The following is a 17,193-nucleotide window of genomic DNA, read 5'->3' on the forward strand; positions in this document are numbered from 1 at the left end:
GAGTTATACAGGTGTATTATACGGAGAGTTATACAGGTGTATTATACAGAGAGTTATACAGGTGTATTATATAGAGAGTTATACAGGTGTATTATATACAGAGTTATACGGGTGTATTATATACAGAGTTATACAGGTGTATTATACAGAGAGTTATACAGGTGTATTATATAGAGAGTTATACAGGTGTATTATATACAGAGTTATACAGGTGTATTATATACAGAGTTATACAGGTGTATTATGCAGAGAGTTATACAGGTGTATTATATACAGAGAGTTATACAGGTGTATTATATAGAGAGTTATACAGGTGTATTATATACAGAGTTATACAGGTGTATTATATAGAGAGTTATACAGGTGTATTATACAGAGAGTTATACAGGTGTATTATATACAGAGAGTTATACAGGTGTATTATATAGAGAGTTATACAGGTGTATTATATACAGAGTTATACAGGTGTATTATATAGAGAGTTATACAGGTGTATTATACAGAGAGTTATACAGGTGTATTATATACAGAGAATTATACAGGTGTATTATATAGAGAGTTATACAGGTGTATTATATACAGAGTTATACAGGTGTATTATACAGAGAGTTATACAGGTGTATTATATACAGAGTTATACAGGTGTATTATACAGAGAGTTATACAGGTGTATTATATACAGAGTTATACAGGTGTATTATATAGAGAGTTATACAGGTGTATTATATAGAGAGTTATACAGGTGTATTATACAGAGAGTTATACAGGTGTATTATACAGAGAGTTATACAGGTGTATTATATACAGAGTTATACAGGTGTATTATATACAGTGTTATTCAGGTGTATGATATACAGAGTTATACAGGTGTATTATACAGAGAGTTATACAGGTGTATTATATACAGAGTTATACAGGTGTATTATACAGAGAGTTATACAGGTGTATTATATACAGAGTTATACAGGTGTATTATATACAGTTATACAGGTGTATTATATACAGAGTTATACAGGTGTATTAGACAGAGAGTTATACAGGTGTATTATACAGAGAGTTATACAGGTGTATTATACAGAGAGTTATACAGAGTTATACAGGTGTATTATATAGAGAGTTATACAGGTGTATTATATACAGAGAGTTATACAGGTATATTATATAGAAAGTTATACAGGTGTATTATACAGAGAGTTATACAGGTGTATTATACAGAGAGTTATACAGGTGTATTATACAGAGTTATACAGGTGTATTATACAGAGAGTTATACAGGTGTATTATATACAGAGAGTTATACAGGTGTATTATATAGAAAGTTATACAGGTGTATTATATAGAGAGTTATACAGATGTATCATACAGAGAGTTATACAGGTGTGCAGATTTATACAGATATACAGGGAGTTATACAGGTGTACAGGGAGTTATACAGGTGTACAGAGAGTTATACAAGTATACAGAGAGTTATACAGGGAGTTATACAGGTGTGCAGAGTTATACAGAGAGTTATACAGGTGTACAGAGAGTTATACAGGTATGCAGAGTTATACAGGTATACAGAGAGTTATACAGGTATACAGAGTTATACAGGTATACAGAGTTATACAGAGAGTTATACAGGTATACTGAGAGTTATACAGGTATGCAGAGTTATACAGAGAGTTATACAGGTGTACAGAGAGTTATACAGGTATGCAGAGTTATACAGGTATACAGAGAGTTATACAGGTATACAGAGTTATACAGGTATACAGAGTTATACAGAGAGTTATACAGGTATACTGAGAGTTATACAGGTATGCAGAGTTATACAGAGAGTTATACAGGTGTATTATACAGAGAGTTATACAGGTGTATTATACAGAGAGTTATACAGGTGTATTATACAGAGTTATACAGGTGTATTATATAGAGAGTTATACAGGTGTATTATACAGAGAGTTATACAGGTATATTATACAGAGTTATACAGGTGTATTATACAGAGAGTTATACAGGTGTTTTATACAGAGAGTTATACAGGTGTATTATACAGAGTTATGCAGGTGTATTATACAGAGAGTTATACAGGTGTATTATATACAGAGTTATACAGGTGTATTATATACAGAGTTATACAGGTGTATTATACAGAGAGTTATACAGGTGTATTATATACAGAGTTATACAGGTGTATTATATACAGAGTTAAACAGGTGTATTATATACAGAGTTATACAGGTGTATTATAGAGAGAGTTATACAGGTTTATTATACAGAGAGTTATATACAGAGTTATACAGGTATACAGAGAGTTATACAGGTGTATTATACAGAGAGTTATACAGGTGTATTATACAGAGTTATACAGGTGTATTATATACAGAGAGTTATACAGGTGTATTATATACAGAGTTATACAGGTGTATTATATAGAGAGTTATACAGATGTATTATACAGAGAGTTATACAGGTGTATTATACAGAGAGTTATACAGGTATACAGGGAGTTATACAGGTGTACAAAGAGTTATACAGGTGTACAGAGAGTTATACAGGTTTATTATACAGAGAGTTATATACAGAGTTATACAGGTGAGTTATACAGGTATACAGAGAGTTATACAGGTGTATTATACAGAGAGTTATACAGGTGTATTATACAGAGAATTATACAGGTGTATTATATAGAGAATTATTCAGGTGTATTATATACAGAGTTATACAGGTGTATTATATACAGAGTTATACAGGTGTATTATACAGAGAGTTATACAGGTGTAATATACAGAGAGTTATACAGGTGTATTATATAGAGAGTTATACAGGTGTATTATATAGAGAGTTATACAGGTGTATTATACAGAGAGTTATACAGGTGTATTATATACAGAGTTATACAGGTGTATTATATACAGTATTATTCAGGTGTATTATATACAGAGTTATACAGGTGTATTATACAGAGAGTTATACAGGTGTATTATATAGAGAGTTATACAGGTGTATTATACAGAGAGTTATACAGGTGTATTATATACAGAGTTATACAGGTGTATTATACAGAGAGTTATACAGGTGTATTATATACAGAGTTATACAGGTGTATTAGACAGAGAGTTATACAGGTGTATTATACAGAGAGTTATACAGGTGTATTATACAGAGAGTTATACAGGTGTATTATACAGAGTTATACAGGTGTATTATATAGAGAGTTATACAGGTGTATTATATACAGAGAGTTATACAGGTGTATTATATAGAAAGTTATACAGGTGTATTATATAGAGAGTTATACAGATGTATCATACAGAGAGTTATACAGGTGTGCAGATTTATACAGGTATACAGGGAGTTATACAGGTGTACAGAGAGTTATACAAGGAGTTATACAGGTGTACAGAGAGTTATACAAGTATACAGAGAGTTATACAGGGAGTTATACAGGTGTACAGAGAGTTATACAGGTGCACAGAGAGTTATACAAGTATACAGAGAGTTATACAGGGAGTTATACAGGTGTGCAGAGTTATACAGGTATACTGAGAGTTATACAGGTATGCAGAGTTATACAGAGAGTTATACAGGTGTACAGAGAGTTATACAGGTATGCAGAGTTATACAGGTATACAGAGAGTTATACAGGTATACAGAGTTATACAGGTATACAGAGTTATACAGAGAGTTATACAGGTATACTGAGAGTTATACAGGTATGCAGAGTTATACAGAGAGTTATACAGGTGTATTATACAGAGAGTTATACAGGTGTATTATACAGAGAGTTATACAGGTGTATTATATACAGAGTTATACAGGTGTATTATATACAGTATTATTCAGGTGTATTATATACAGAGTTATACAGGTGTATTATACAGAGAGTTATACAGGTGTATTATATAGAGAGTTATACAGGTGTATTATACAGAGAGTTATACAGGTGTATTATATACAGAGTTATACAGGTGTATTATACAGAGAGTTATACAGGTGTATTATATACAGAGTTATACAGGTGTATTAGACAGAGAGTTATACAGGTGTATTATACAGAGAGTTATACAGGTGTATTAGACAGAGAGTTATACAGGTGTATTATACAGCGTTATACAGGTGTATTATATAGAGAGTTATACAGGTGTATTATATACAGAGAGTTATACAGGTGTATTATATAGAAAGTTATACAGGTGTATTATATAGAGAGTTATACAAATGTATCATACAGAGAGTTATACAGGTGTGCAGATTTATACAGGTATACAGGGAGTTATACAGGTGTACAGAGAGTTATACAAGGAGTTATACAGGTGTACAGAGAGTTATACAAGTATACAGAGAGTTATACAGGGAGTTATACAGGTGTACAGAGAGTTATACAGGTGCACAGAGAGTTATACAAGTATACAGAGAGTTATACAGGGAGTTATACAGGTGTGCAGAGTTATACAGGTATACTGAGAGTTATACAGGTATGCAGAGTTATACAGAGAGTTATACAGGTGTACAGAGAGTTATACAGGTATGCAGAGTTATACAGGTATACAGAGAGTTATACAGGTATACAGAGTTATACAGGTATACAGAGTTATACAGAGAGTTATACAGGTATACTGAGAGTTATACAGGTATGCAGAGTTATACAGAGAGTTATACAGGTGTATTATACAGAGAGTTATACAGGTGTATTATACAGAGAGTTATACAGGTGTATTATACAGAGTTATACAGGTGTATTATATAGAGAGTTATACAGGTGTATTATATACAGAGAGTTATACAGGTATATTATATAGAAAGTTATACAGGTGTATTATATAGAGAGTTATACAGATGTATCATACAGAGAGTTATACAGGTGTATTATACAGAGAGTTATACAGGTGTGCAGAGTTATACAGGTATACAGGGAGTTATACAGGTGTAAAGAGAGTTATACAGGGAGTTATACAGGTGTACAGAGAGTTATACAGGTGCACAGAGAGTTATACAAGTATACAGAGAGTTATACAGGGAGTTATACAGGTGTGCAGAGTTATACAGGTATACTGAGAGTTATACAGGTATGCAGAGTTATACAGAGAGTTATACAGGTGTACAGAGAGTTATACACAGAGTTATACAGATGTACAGAGAGTTATACAGGTATACAGAAAATTATAAAGGTGTGCAGATTTATACAGGTATACAGAGTTATACAGGTATACAGAGAGTTATACAGGTATACAGAGTTATACAGGTATACAGAGTTATACAGGTATACAGAGAGTTATACAGGTATACAGAGAGTTATACAGGTATACAGAGTTATACAGGTATACAGAGAGTTATACAGGTATACAGAGTTATACAGGTATACAGAGAGTTATACAAGTGTGCAGAGTTATACAGGTATACAGATAGTTATACAGGTATACAGAGTTATACAGGTATACAGAGAGTTATACAGGTATACAGAGTTATACAGGTATACAGATAGTTATACAGGTATACAGAGAGTTATACAGGTATACAGAGTCATACAGGTATACTGAGAGTTATACAGGTATACAGAGTTATACAGGTATACAGAGTTATACAGGTATACAGAGAGTTATACAGGTATGCAGAGTTATACAGAGAGTTATACAGGTGTACAGAGAGTTATACACAGAGTTATACAGATGTACAGAGAGTTATACAGGTATGCAGAGTTATACAGGTATACAGAAAATTATAAAGGTGTGCAGATTTATACAGGTATACAGAGTTATACAGGTATACAGAGAGTTATACAGGTATACAGAGTTATACAGGTATACAGAGTTATACAGGTATACAGAGAGTTATACAGGTATACAGAGTTATACAGGTATACAGAGAGTTATACAAGTGTGCAGAGTTATACAGGTATACAGATAGTTATACAGGTATACAGAGTTATACAGGTATACAGAGAGTTATACAGGTATACAGAGTTATACAGGTATACAGATAGTTATACAGGTATACAGAGAGTTATACAGGTATACAGAGTCATACAGGTATACTGAGAGTTATACAGGTATACAGAGTTATACAGGTATACAGAGTTATACAGGTATACAGAGAGTTATACAGGTATGCAGAGTTATACAGAGAGTTATACAGGTGTACAGAGAGTTATACACAGAGTTATACAGATGTACAGAGAGTTATACAGGTATGCAGAGTTATACAGGTATACAGAAAATTATAAAGGTGTGCAGATTTATACAGGTATACAGAGTTATACAGGTATACAGAGAGTTATACAGGTATACAGAGTTATACAGGTATACAGAGAGTTATACAGGTATACAGAGTTATACAGGTATACAGAGTTATACAGGTATACAGATAGTTATACAGGTATACAGAGTTATACAGGTATACAGAGAGTTATACAGGTATACAGAGTTATACAGGTATACAGATAGTTATACAGGTATACAGAGAGTTATACAGGTATACAGAGTCATACAGGTATACAGAGTTATACAGGTATACAGAGAGTTATACAGGTATACAGAGTTAAACAGGTATACAGAGTTATACAGGTATACAGATAGTTATACAGGTATACAGAGTTATACAGGTATACAGAGAGTTATACAAGTATACAGATAGTTATACAGGTATACAGAGTTATACAGGTATACAGATAGTTATACAGGTATACAGAGTTATACAGGTATACAGATAGTTATACAGGTATACAGAGTTATACAGGTATACAGATAGTTATACAGGTATACAGAGTTATACAGGTATACAGATAGTTATACAGGTATACAGAGTTATACAGGTATACAGAGAGTTATACGGGTATACTGAGAGTAATAATAGGTGTAATAATAATAATACATTGTATTTATATAGCGCTGACATATTCTGCAGCACTGTACATATACAGGTATACAGAAAATTATAAAGGTGTGCAGATTTATACAGGTATACAGAGTTATACAGGTATACAGAGAGTTATACAGGTATACAGAGTTATACAGGTATACAGAGAGTTATACAGGTATACAGAGTTATACAGGTATACAGAGTTATACAGGTATACAGATAGTTATACAGGTATACAGAGTTATACAGGTATACAGAGAGTTATACAGGTATACAGAGTTATACAGGTATACAGATAGTTATACAGGTATACAGAGAGTTATACAGGTATACAGAGTCATACAGGTATACAGAGTTATACAGGTATACAGAGAGTTATACAGGTATACAGAGTTAAACAGGTATACAGAGTTATACAGGTATACAGATAGTTATACAGGTATACAGAGTTATACAGGTATACAGAGAGTTATACAAGTATACAGATAGTTATACAGGTATACAGAGTTATACAGGTATACAGAGAGTTATACAAGTGTGCAGAGTTATACAGGTATACAGATAGTTATACAGGTATACAGAGTTATACAGGTATACAGATAGTTATACAGGTATACAGAGTTATACAGGTATACAGATAGTTATACAGGTATACAGAGTTATACAGGTATACAGAGAGTTATACGGGTATACTGAGAGTAATAATAGGTGTAATAATAATAATACATTGTATTTATATAGCGCTGACATATTCTGCAGCACTGTACATAGTGTAAGGTTCAAGTATAGACAAAAAGAGATATTACAGAGTCAGGACGGCTCATACAGCTTTATTTATGTGTAGTGACAGTAACCTGTATTACAAAATAGTCTGACCACTGTATAAGCAATGCTACCTCCGATGCCGCCCTTGTTACCTCTGATGTTGCCCCTGCTATTTCCGACGCCGCCCCTGCTACCTCCGATGCCGCCCCTGCTATTTCCGATGCCGCCCTTGTTTCCTCCGATGCCGCCCCTGCTATTTCCGATGCCGCCCTTGTTACCTCCGATGCCGCCCCTGCTATTTCCGATGCCGCCCTTGTTTCCTCCGATGCCGCCCCTGCTATTTCCGATGCCGCCCTTGTTTCCTCCGATGCCGCTCCTGCTATTTCCGATGCCGCCCTTGTTTCCTCCGATGCCGCTCCTGCTACCTCCGATGTTGCCCCTGCTACCTCCGATGTTGCCCCTGCTACCTCCGATGCCGCCCCTCCTTCTCATAGAGTGTAAGCTCTTGCAAGCAGAGCCCTCAGTCCTATTGTGTGAATTGACTCTGTAATGTCTGCTTTTGTCTGTATTTGAACCCTATCATTTGTAAAGTGTATTGGAATATATTGGCAGAGTTATACATGTTGTGGGAAAGTTAGCTCGGTAGCAGCAAAGGTGCGGACCCCAAACACACAAAGACAGGGACACTAAATATGCAGCAAAACAGAAAAAACAGAAACATAAATAAACCTTCACTTCAGGCACAAAATACAACATAAAATACAGCCATTTTCTGGCCCTGAATGAGCCAAGGACTCACCCCTGGAGAGGAGGCCTACTGAAGACCCGCACGTAAGCTAAAAACCTGGGGAAGATATAGCGAGATTCCAGCACCTTGCCTGTCACCTTCTCACAGTGTGTACAGAAGTATACATATGTTGGAGCAACACGGTAGCTCAGTGTTTAGCCTTGCAGCACTGGAGTCCTGGGTTCGAATCCCGCCAGGAACAACATTTGCAAGGAGTTTGTATGCTCTCCCTGTGTTTGCGTGGATTTCCTCCCCATAATACAAAGACATACTGATAGGTAAAAATGTACATTGTGAGCTCTATATGGGGCTCACAATCTACATACAAAAAAATAGTATACATATGTACAGGGAGTTATAAGGGGCACACAGGAATATATATACAGAGAGGTGTACAGGGTTATACAGATCTACAGAGAGTTATACATATATACAGAATTGGTGACATACATGCGGCTAGTAAATGCCGCTGACATCAGCTTAGTATTGTAGCTCAATAATTAAAATCAATGGCCTATTACATAGATTGTGTGATGTCATTATCCTCATCTATGACATCACCACCCAATGTCAAACTGACCTGTTACATAGGTTGTGACCTCATTACTTCTTATCTGTGACATCATCATCATCCAGTCACAGACTGACCTGTTATGTAGACTGTGACCTCATTATTTTCATCTGTGACATCATCATCCTGTCACAGACTGACCTGTTATGTAGACTGTGACCTCATTATTTTCATCCGTGACATCATCATCCAGTCACAGACTGCCTTGTTATGTAGACTGTGACCTCATTATCTTCATCTGTGACATCATCATCCTGTCACAGACTGACCTGTTATGTAGACTGTGACATCATTAGTTTCATCTGTGACATCATCATCCTGTCACAGACTGACCTGTTACGTAGACTGTGACCTCATTATTATCATCTGTGACATCATCATCCTGTCACAGACTAATCTGTTATGTAGACTGTGACATCATTATTTTCATCTGTGACATCATCATCCAGTCACAGACTGATCTGTTATGTAGACTGTGACATCATTATTTTCATCTGTGACATCATCATCCAGTCACAGACTGACCTGTTATGTAGACTGTGACATCATTATTTTCATCTGTGACATCATCATCCAGTCACAGACTGACCTGTTACGTAGACTGTGACCTCATTATTTTCATTATTTTCATCTGTGACATCATCATCCAGTCACAGACAGACCGGTTGGTCACGCATTGTCAGTTGCGATTTTCTAGCACCCCCCTCTATTGAGAGGATCCTTTGTGATGTAGCAAATACTCTCTATATATTTGGCCTGTTTGGGAGCTCTCCGTGTCCCCTAGTATGACCACCCACATGATTTTAGGAAGGTGCAGTAACCGTTTGAGTGCTGGTGCCTGAGGCTGCACAGCCAGACAGGAACTTACAGGAGTAATGAGACACTGCAAGAAATCCTCCTGTAATTGTATCCCAGCCAGAAAGTGGCAGATTCCGTGCCCCCTCCCCCCTGAGCAGGAAACATGCTGCCTTTGATGAGGGCAGTGGGGTGGAGACAGGCCTGGTCAGTGCTGGATACAGAGAGGTACAACCTCAACCTAGCTGACATAGGATGCTCTTTCTACATAGGAGGACTACTGACATGGAGTCCCAGCAGTCTCTCCATGGGTACGTAACCTTTCTTCTTATATATGAAATCTTTATATCTTGGGTTCTTAAGTATCCGACCATGACAAGCTTCTCCCAACAGCCATAGGTTGAGTCCTGGACAGGTGAATACGGGACAGATTACAGGTGCCCTCCTTTCCCTTAGTACAGCCAACATTGAAAATGAAAGGACCCACTGACCATAAGAGCTTACACTGTACAGGAGAGAAAGTGCCACTGACCATAAGAGCTTACACTCTACCAAAGAAAGGACCCACTGACCATAAGAACTTACACTGTATAGGAGAGAAAGTGCCACTGACCATAAGAGCTTACACTCTACCAAAGAAAGGACCCACTGACCATAAGAACTTACACTGTATAGGAGAGAAAGTGCCACTGACCATAAGAGCTTACACTCTACCAAAGAAAAGACCCCACTTACCATCTCTACAGCAGAGAGAACACTCTATACTCTATAAGAAAAAGGACCCCACTCCCCATAAGAGCTTACACTGTACAGAAGAGAAGACCCCACTGACCATAAGAGACTGACCGTAACAGATTACACCGTACAAGACCCCACTGACCATAAAAGATTACACTCTACAGAATAGAAGACTCTACTGACCATAAGAGCTTACACTCTACAGGAGAAAGGAGCCCACTGACCACAGCAGCTTACACTCTACAGGAAGGAGCACTCCGATGACCAGTACAAATTTATAGGGAATCTATGGCGGAAAATGAAGAGAAATTCCTGTTCATTTCCCGCCGCTGTATTCGTCCGCGATCTAGAGTATAGCAACGACGGAAAGCCAATGCAGGGCCATCGGAATTCCATTGCGGCTTTCCGCTGCTGTTTAGGGCCAGAGTCAATGGGAGACAGCCTCAGGACAGAGTCTGCTCCCAGATCCGCTGCTAATTCCTAGGTGCGTCTGTACCCTTATAGTCCAGTCTGGGTAACGTCTATACTGAGGAGCTTTAGCCGCACATCATCTAATAGGCTGTAGATCCACACAGAGGTTCTGACTAAGCCACACAGTGAGACAGAAGAACTTCATGAGCCTGCCTTGTGCTCTGTGTATGTCATGTCCTCAGCACGCCCCCCAGTGGTGGTACTGTAGTACTATTACAGGAACCTGCCACAGAAAAACTCATATACTGTATAGCAGTGAACTACTACCAACTACTGGGACAGATACACTCCTCATATATACAGCATATTACTACTACCAGACCCTAAGACATGGCACAGATACACTCCTCATATATACAGCATATTACTACTACCAGGACATGGCACAGATACACTCCTCATATATACAGCATATTACTACTACCAGACCCTAAGACATGGCACAGATACACTCCTCATATATACAGCATATTACTACTACCAGACCCTAAGACATGGCACAGATACACTCCTCATATATACAGCATATTACTGCTACCAGACCCTAAGACATGGCACAGATACACTCCTCATATATACAGCATATTACTACTACCAGACCCTAAGACATGGCACAGATACACTCCTCATATATACAGCATATTACTACTACCAGACCCTAAGACATGGCACAGATACACTCCTCATATATACAGTATATTACTACCAGCCCCTAAGACATGGCACAGATACACTCCTCATATATACAGTATATTACTACCAGACCCAGGACATGGCACAGATACACTCCTCATATATACAGTATATTCCTACCAGACCCTAAGACATGGCACAGATACACTCCTCATATATACAGTATATTACTACCAGACCCAGGACATGGCACAGATACACTCCTCATATATACAGTATATTACTACCAGACCCAGGACATGGCACAGATACACTCCTCATATATACAGTATATTACTACCAGACCCAGGACATGGCACAGATACACTCCTCATATATACAGTATATTCCTACCAGACCCTAAGACATGGCACAGATACACTCCTCATATATACAGCATATTACTACTACCAGACCCTAAGACATGGCACAGATACACTCCTCATATATACAGCATATTACTACTACCAGGACATGGCACAGATACACTCCTCATATATACAGCATATTCCTACCAGACCCTAAGACATGGCACAGATACACTCCTCATATATACAGTATATTACTACCAGACCCTAAGACATGGCACAGATACACTCCTCATATATACAGCATATTACTACTACCAGACCCAGGACATGGCACAGATACACTCCTCATATATACAGCATATTACTACTACCAGGACATGGCACAGATACACTCCTCATATATACAGCATATTCCTACCAGACCCTAAGACATGGCATAGATACACTCCTCATATATACAGCATATTACTACTACCAGGACATGGCACAGATACACTCCTCATATATACAGCATATTCCTACCAGACCCTAAGACATGGCATAGATACACTCCTCATATATACAGTATATTACTACCAGACCCAGGACATGGCACAGATACACTCCTCATATATACAGTATATTACTACCAGCCCCTAAGACATGGCACAGATACACTCCTCATATATACAGTATATTACTACCAGACCCAGGACATGGCACAGATACACTCCTCATATATACAGTATATTACTACCAGACCCAGGACATGGCACAGATACACTCCTCATATATACAGTATATTACTACCAGCCCCTAAGACATGGCACAGATACACTCCTCATATATACAGTATATTACTACCAGACCCAGGACATGGCACAGATACACTCCTCATATATACAGTATATTCCTACCAGACCCTAAGACATGGCACAGATACACTCCTCATATATACAGTATATTCCTACCAGACCCTAAGACATGGCACAGATACACTCCTCATATATACAGTATATTACTACCAGACCCTAAGACATGGCACAGATACACTCCTCATATATACAGTATATTACTACCAGACCCAGGACATGGCACAGATACACTCCTCATATATACAGTATATTACTACCAGACCCAGGACATGGCACAGATACACTCCTCATATATACAGTATATTCCTACCAGACCCTAAGACATGGCACAGATACACTCCTCATATATACAGCATATTACTACTACCAGCCCCAGGACATGGCACAGATACACTCCTCACATATGCCAGTATACATACTGTGCTATTGCCTTTAGGAATGCTATAAATCTCTGAGATCATCAGATCCCCCTCCTAACATGTTGTAATAAAGGGGGTTCCTCAATCCTAATGCATGGATAGACATCTATTCCCCTGTATCTTCAGTATTTACCCTTTCACATAATTTGTTTCCTCCACATCAGTCCAAAGCTGCCTGCATGATATTCACCCCAAGACTAAGTGCAGAACAGTGGGGTGTCTTATGTGACGGTTCACTGATAACACCTTTCCCTCATACTTATGTAATAATTGTATCTCCGCAGTTGACGTCACTGTAGCCGCTGGTTGTATATTGATACCACGAGGATGGAGAATGAGCCCCCAAATTCCTCAACATCCAGCAGCAGCAGTCGCCCAGCGAATACTTCAGGATCGGTGCACAGCGGGATCCCGGATCGGCAGACCGTTCAGGTACCAACAATACATAACCACACAAAACAGAGACCACTAAATAAAACATGTATAAATAATTTATTACCTAAATAATTATCGGTAAATATAAGTAAAGTATAGGACAAAACCTATGTATGATGGGAATGCACAGCTGTTGTCCTATACTTTATATTTCATTATCCTATTAATATTATAAATGTGAAAGTTTGTGTGTTTGGATGTTTGCATGTTCGGATGTTTGTTCCTCAATCACGGAAAAAACGCTGCACCGATTTGGCTGAAATTTTCCACAAACATAGTTAATACACCCCATTGCGCAATAGGCTACTTTTCGTCACAATAGCGCACATACGTTTGTGCCAGGACCCCCACAAAACCCAAACTCACACCACCATCTCTGCAATCTCACACACTTTGGACCATAGCAAGCCACAAAATTCATATTGCCCTCTACAGCCTCGCCCCTAACCCCACACAATCTCATATATATATACTTTACCACTTTGCCCCTCACCTTACCGATACTCCAGGAGGCTCTCTTTGCCGACCCCCACCACTCTGACAATCCGCGACACCGCCCACCTATGTCAATACCCCTAGGCGGTCTAATAAATGCAAAAAAAAAAGTTTAAAAAAAGTAAAAAAAAATATAAAAAAAATAAATAAAAAGGATTAAAAATTCAAATCACCCCCCTTTCCCTAGAACACATATAAAAGTAGTTCAAAACTGTGAAACACATACATGTTAGGTATCCCCGCGTCCGAAATCGCCCGCTCTACAAAGCTATACAAATATTTTTCCTGTTAGGTAAACGCCGTAGCGGGAAAAATGGTCAAAAGTGCCAAACCGCCATTTTTTCACTGTTTTGATTCTCATAAAAATTTGAATAAAAAGTGATCAAAGCAATAACATTTCCCGAAAATGATAGAAATACAAAGTACACCCGATCCCGCAAAAAAAGACGCCCTATACATCCCCGTACACGCACGTATAAAAAAGTTACGGCCGTCGGAATATGGCGACTTTTCAAAAAATAATTTTTTAACAGTTTTGGATTTTTTTTAAGGGGTCAAAATGTAAATAAAACCATATAAATTTGGTATCCCCGGAATCGTAACGAAACACAGAATACAGGAGACATGTCATTTTGGTTGCACAGTGAACGCCGTAAAACCAAAGCCCGTAAGAAAGTCGCAGAAATGCATTTTTTCTTCAAATCCACCCCATTCTGAATTTTTTCCCTGCTTCCCAGTACATTATATAGAATAAATAATGGTGGCATCATGAAGAAAAATTTGTCCCAGGAAAAATTAAGACCTCATATGGCTCTGGGAGTGGAGAAATAAAAAAGTTATGGGGTTTAGAAGGAGGGGAGTCAAAAACGAAAATCCAAAAATGCCATCCGCGGGAAAGGGTTAACTTCAAATACTTCTGTCCCAAAGTCACTATGTAAAGTTTCTCACAACACCGTATATATAGCAGCTCTAATACAAAGTAACTGCAACACAAAAGTCTCACGTATTCTCTGAATTACAGCAAAAACAAGATACAAAGTTACATTTCATAACCCATACCTTATACACACTACGAAAACCTTACCCACGCCTGTATATACCCACTGCTACAATCATCGCAGACGAAGTCGCGGGTACCAGCTAGTTTTTGTAATAAATTATTTAATTATTTATACATTTTGTATTTAGTGGTCTCTGGTTTTTGTGGTTAGTTGTTTCCCATTTTGTGTTGAGGTTTATAGGTTCACCAATGATACATAGACTGCCCAGCAGTCAGGCCTCCATCCTGCCACAGAGGCCTCCACCCACAGGGGGGAACAGGGGATCAGTATACATATAATAGCAGCAGACACAGATACGCCTGGGCCCTACTACCTAAGGTGGGCCCCGACCCATCAAAGAACTACAGTTTTCTAAAAGGGGCGGTGTAGTGATGTGATTGTCCCTGTGTGTTACCTCACATTATAATGTATACAGTGGCATGAAACAGTTTATTTCTGGTTTTTTTTTTTTTTAGGGGTGGGGGCAGACTTATAGTAGAGTCCAGTTTTGTGAGGGTGGGCACAGACTGGGTATGGATGGCCTTCACAGCTTATAGTCAGGTTGTGCTGGGGGCAGTGAATTGGAGGAATGGTCCCTAGCCGCACATGGAGCCTGGGTCTCCACCCTCTTCCTCTCTGCTCTTTGTATGGTCTGTAAGAAAGATGTCAGGAGGGGGCAGAGGTTACTAGTGAGGCACAGCTCTCTCTGCATTCATCCCAAACACAAGACTAGTGAGGCACTGTATAGTAACAGTCCTAATCCGGAGACTGAAGGAGACATCTATAACTGGTTATGTGTAAGTATTTCTGTTCTGACAATGCCAGCCTGCATTGTGTACTGCCTATACTATAACATAACATATGACTACCTGCTGTATTGCGGTGTGACTGCAGAGTACTACCTATACTATAATATAACTTCTGACTACCTGCCTGTATTGTGGTGTGACTGCTGAGTACTGCCTATACTATAATATAACATCTGACTACCTGCCTGTATTATGGTGTAACTGCTGAGTACTCCCTATACTATTACATAACTGTAATGTGAGGTCATTGCTTAGCACCTGCTTACATTGTCTGCCCTATAATATGACTACTAGATGCCTGTCTACACTGCCTGAACTAATGTGACTACTAGGTACCTATCTACACTGGCTCCACTATGATGTCACTACTGGTGCCTGTCTACACTGCCTATACTATGATGTGACTACTGGGTACCTATACTATGATGTAACTACTGGGGGCCTGTCTACATTGCCTGTACTATGATGTGACGACTGGGTGCCTGTCTACACTGCCTGTACTATGATGTGACTACTGGGTACCTACACTATGATGTAACTACTGGGGGCCTGTCTACATTGCCTGTACTATGATGTGACGACTGGGTGCCTATCTACACTGCCTGCCCTATGATGTGACTACTGGGGGCCTGTCTACACTGCCTGTACTATGATGTGACTACTGGGTGCCTATCTACACTGCCTGTACTATGATGTGACTACTGGGTGCCCATACTATGATGTGACTACTAGGTGCCTGTCTACACCGCCTGTATTATGGTGTCACTACTAGGTGCCTGTCTACACTGCCTGTACTATGATGTGACTACTGGGTGCCTATACTATGATGTGACTACTAGGTGCCTGTCTACACCGCCTGTACTATGGTGTCACTACTAGGTGCCTGTCTACACTGCCTGTACTATGATGTGACTACTGGGTGCCTATACTATGATGTGACTACTGGGGGCCTATCTACACTGCCTGCACTATGATGTGACTACTGGGGGCCTGTCTACACTGCCTGTACTATGATGTGACTACTGGGTACCTATACTATGATGTGACTACTAGGTGCCTGTCTTCACTGTCTGTACTATGATGTGACTACTGGGGGCCTATACTATGATGTGACTACTAGGTGCCTGTCTACACTGCCTGCACTATGATGTGACTACTGGGGGCCTATCTACACTGCCTGCATTATGATGT

At 38.7% G+C, this 17,193-nt stretch overlaps 1 protein-coding gene across 2 annotated transcripts in view; it reads left to right on the forward strand.

The window, feature by feature from the left end:
* PHC2 (polyhomeotic homolog 2) overlaps positions 1–17,193 on the forward strand; it is a 50,682-nt gene that overhangs the window by 2,398 nt on the left and 31,091 nt on the right. Inside the window, exons 1-2 of one of the 2 annotated variants that reach the window (XM_075277840.1) lie at positions 9,954–10,069; positions 13,508–13,655. In XM_075277840.1, coding sequence (XP_075133941.1) covers positions 13,551–13,655 — 105 coding nt within the window. In that variant the 5' untranslated portion in view covers positions 9,954–10,069; positions 13,508–13,550. Of the gene's footprint in view, positions 1–9,953; positions 10,070–13,507; positions 13,656–17,193 lie in introns of those variants that run through there. The other variant, XM_075277839.1, reaches the window with a different exon arrangement.

The sequence above is a fragment of the Leptodactylus fuscus genome, chromosome 6 (genome assembly GCF_031893055.1).
Source record: "Leptodactylus fuscus isolate aLepFus1 chromosome 6, aLepFus1.hap2, whole genome shotgun sequence".
In the NCBI taxonomy this organism is placed as follows: domain Eukaryota; kingdom Metazoa; phylum Chordata; class Amphibia; order Anura; family Leptodactylidae; genus Leptodactylus; species Leptodactylus fuscus.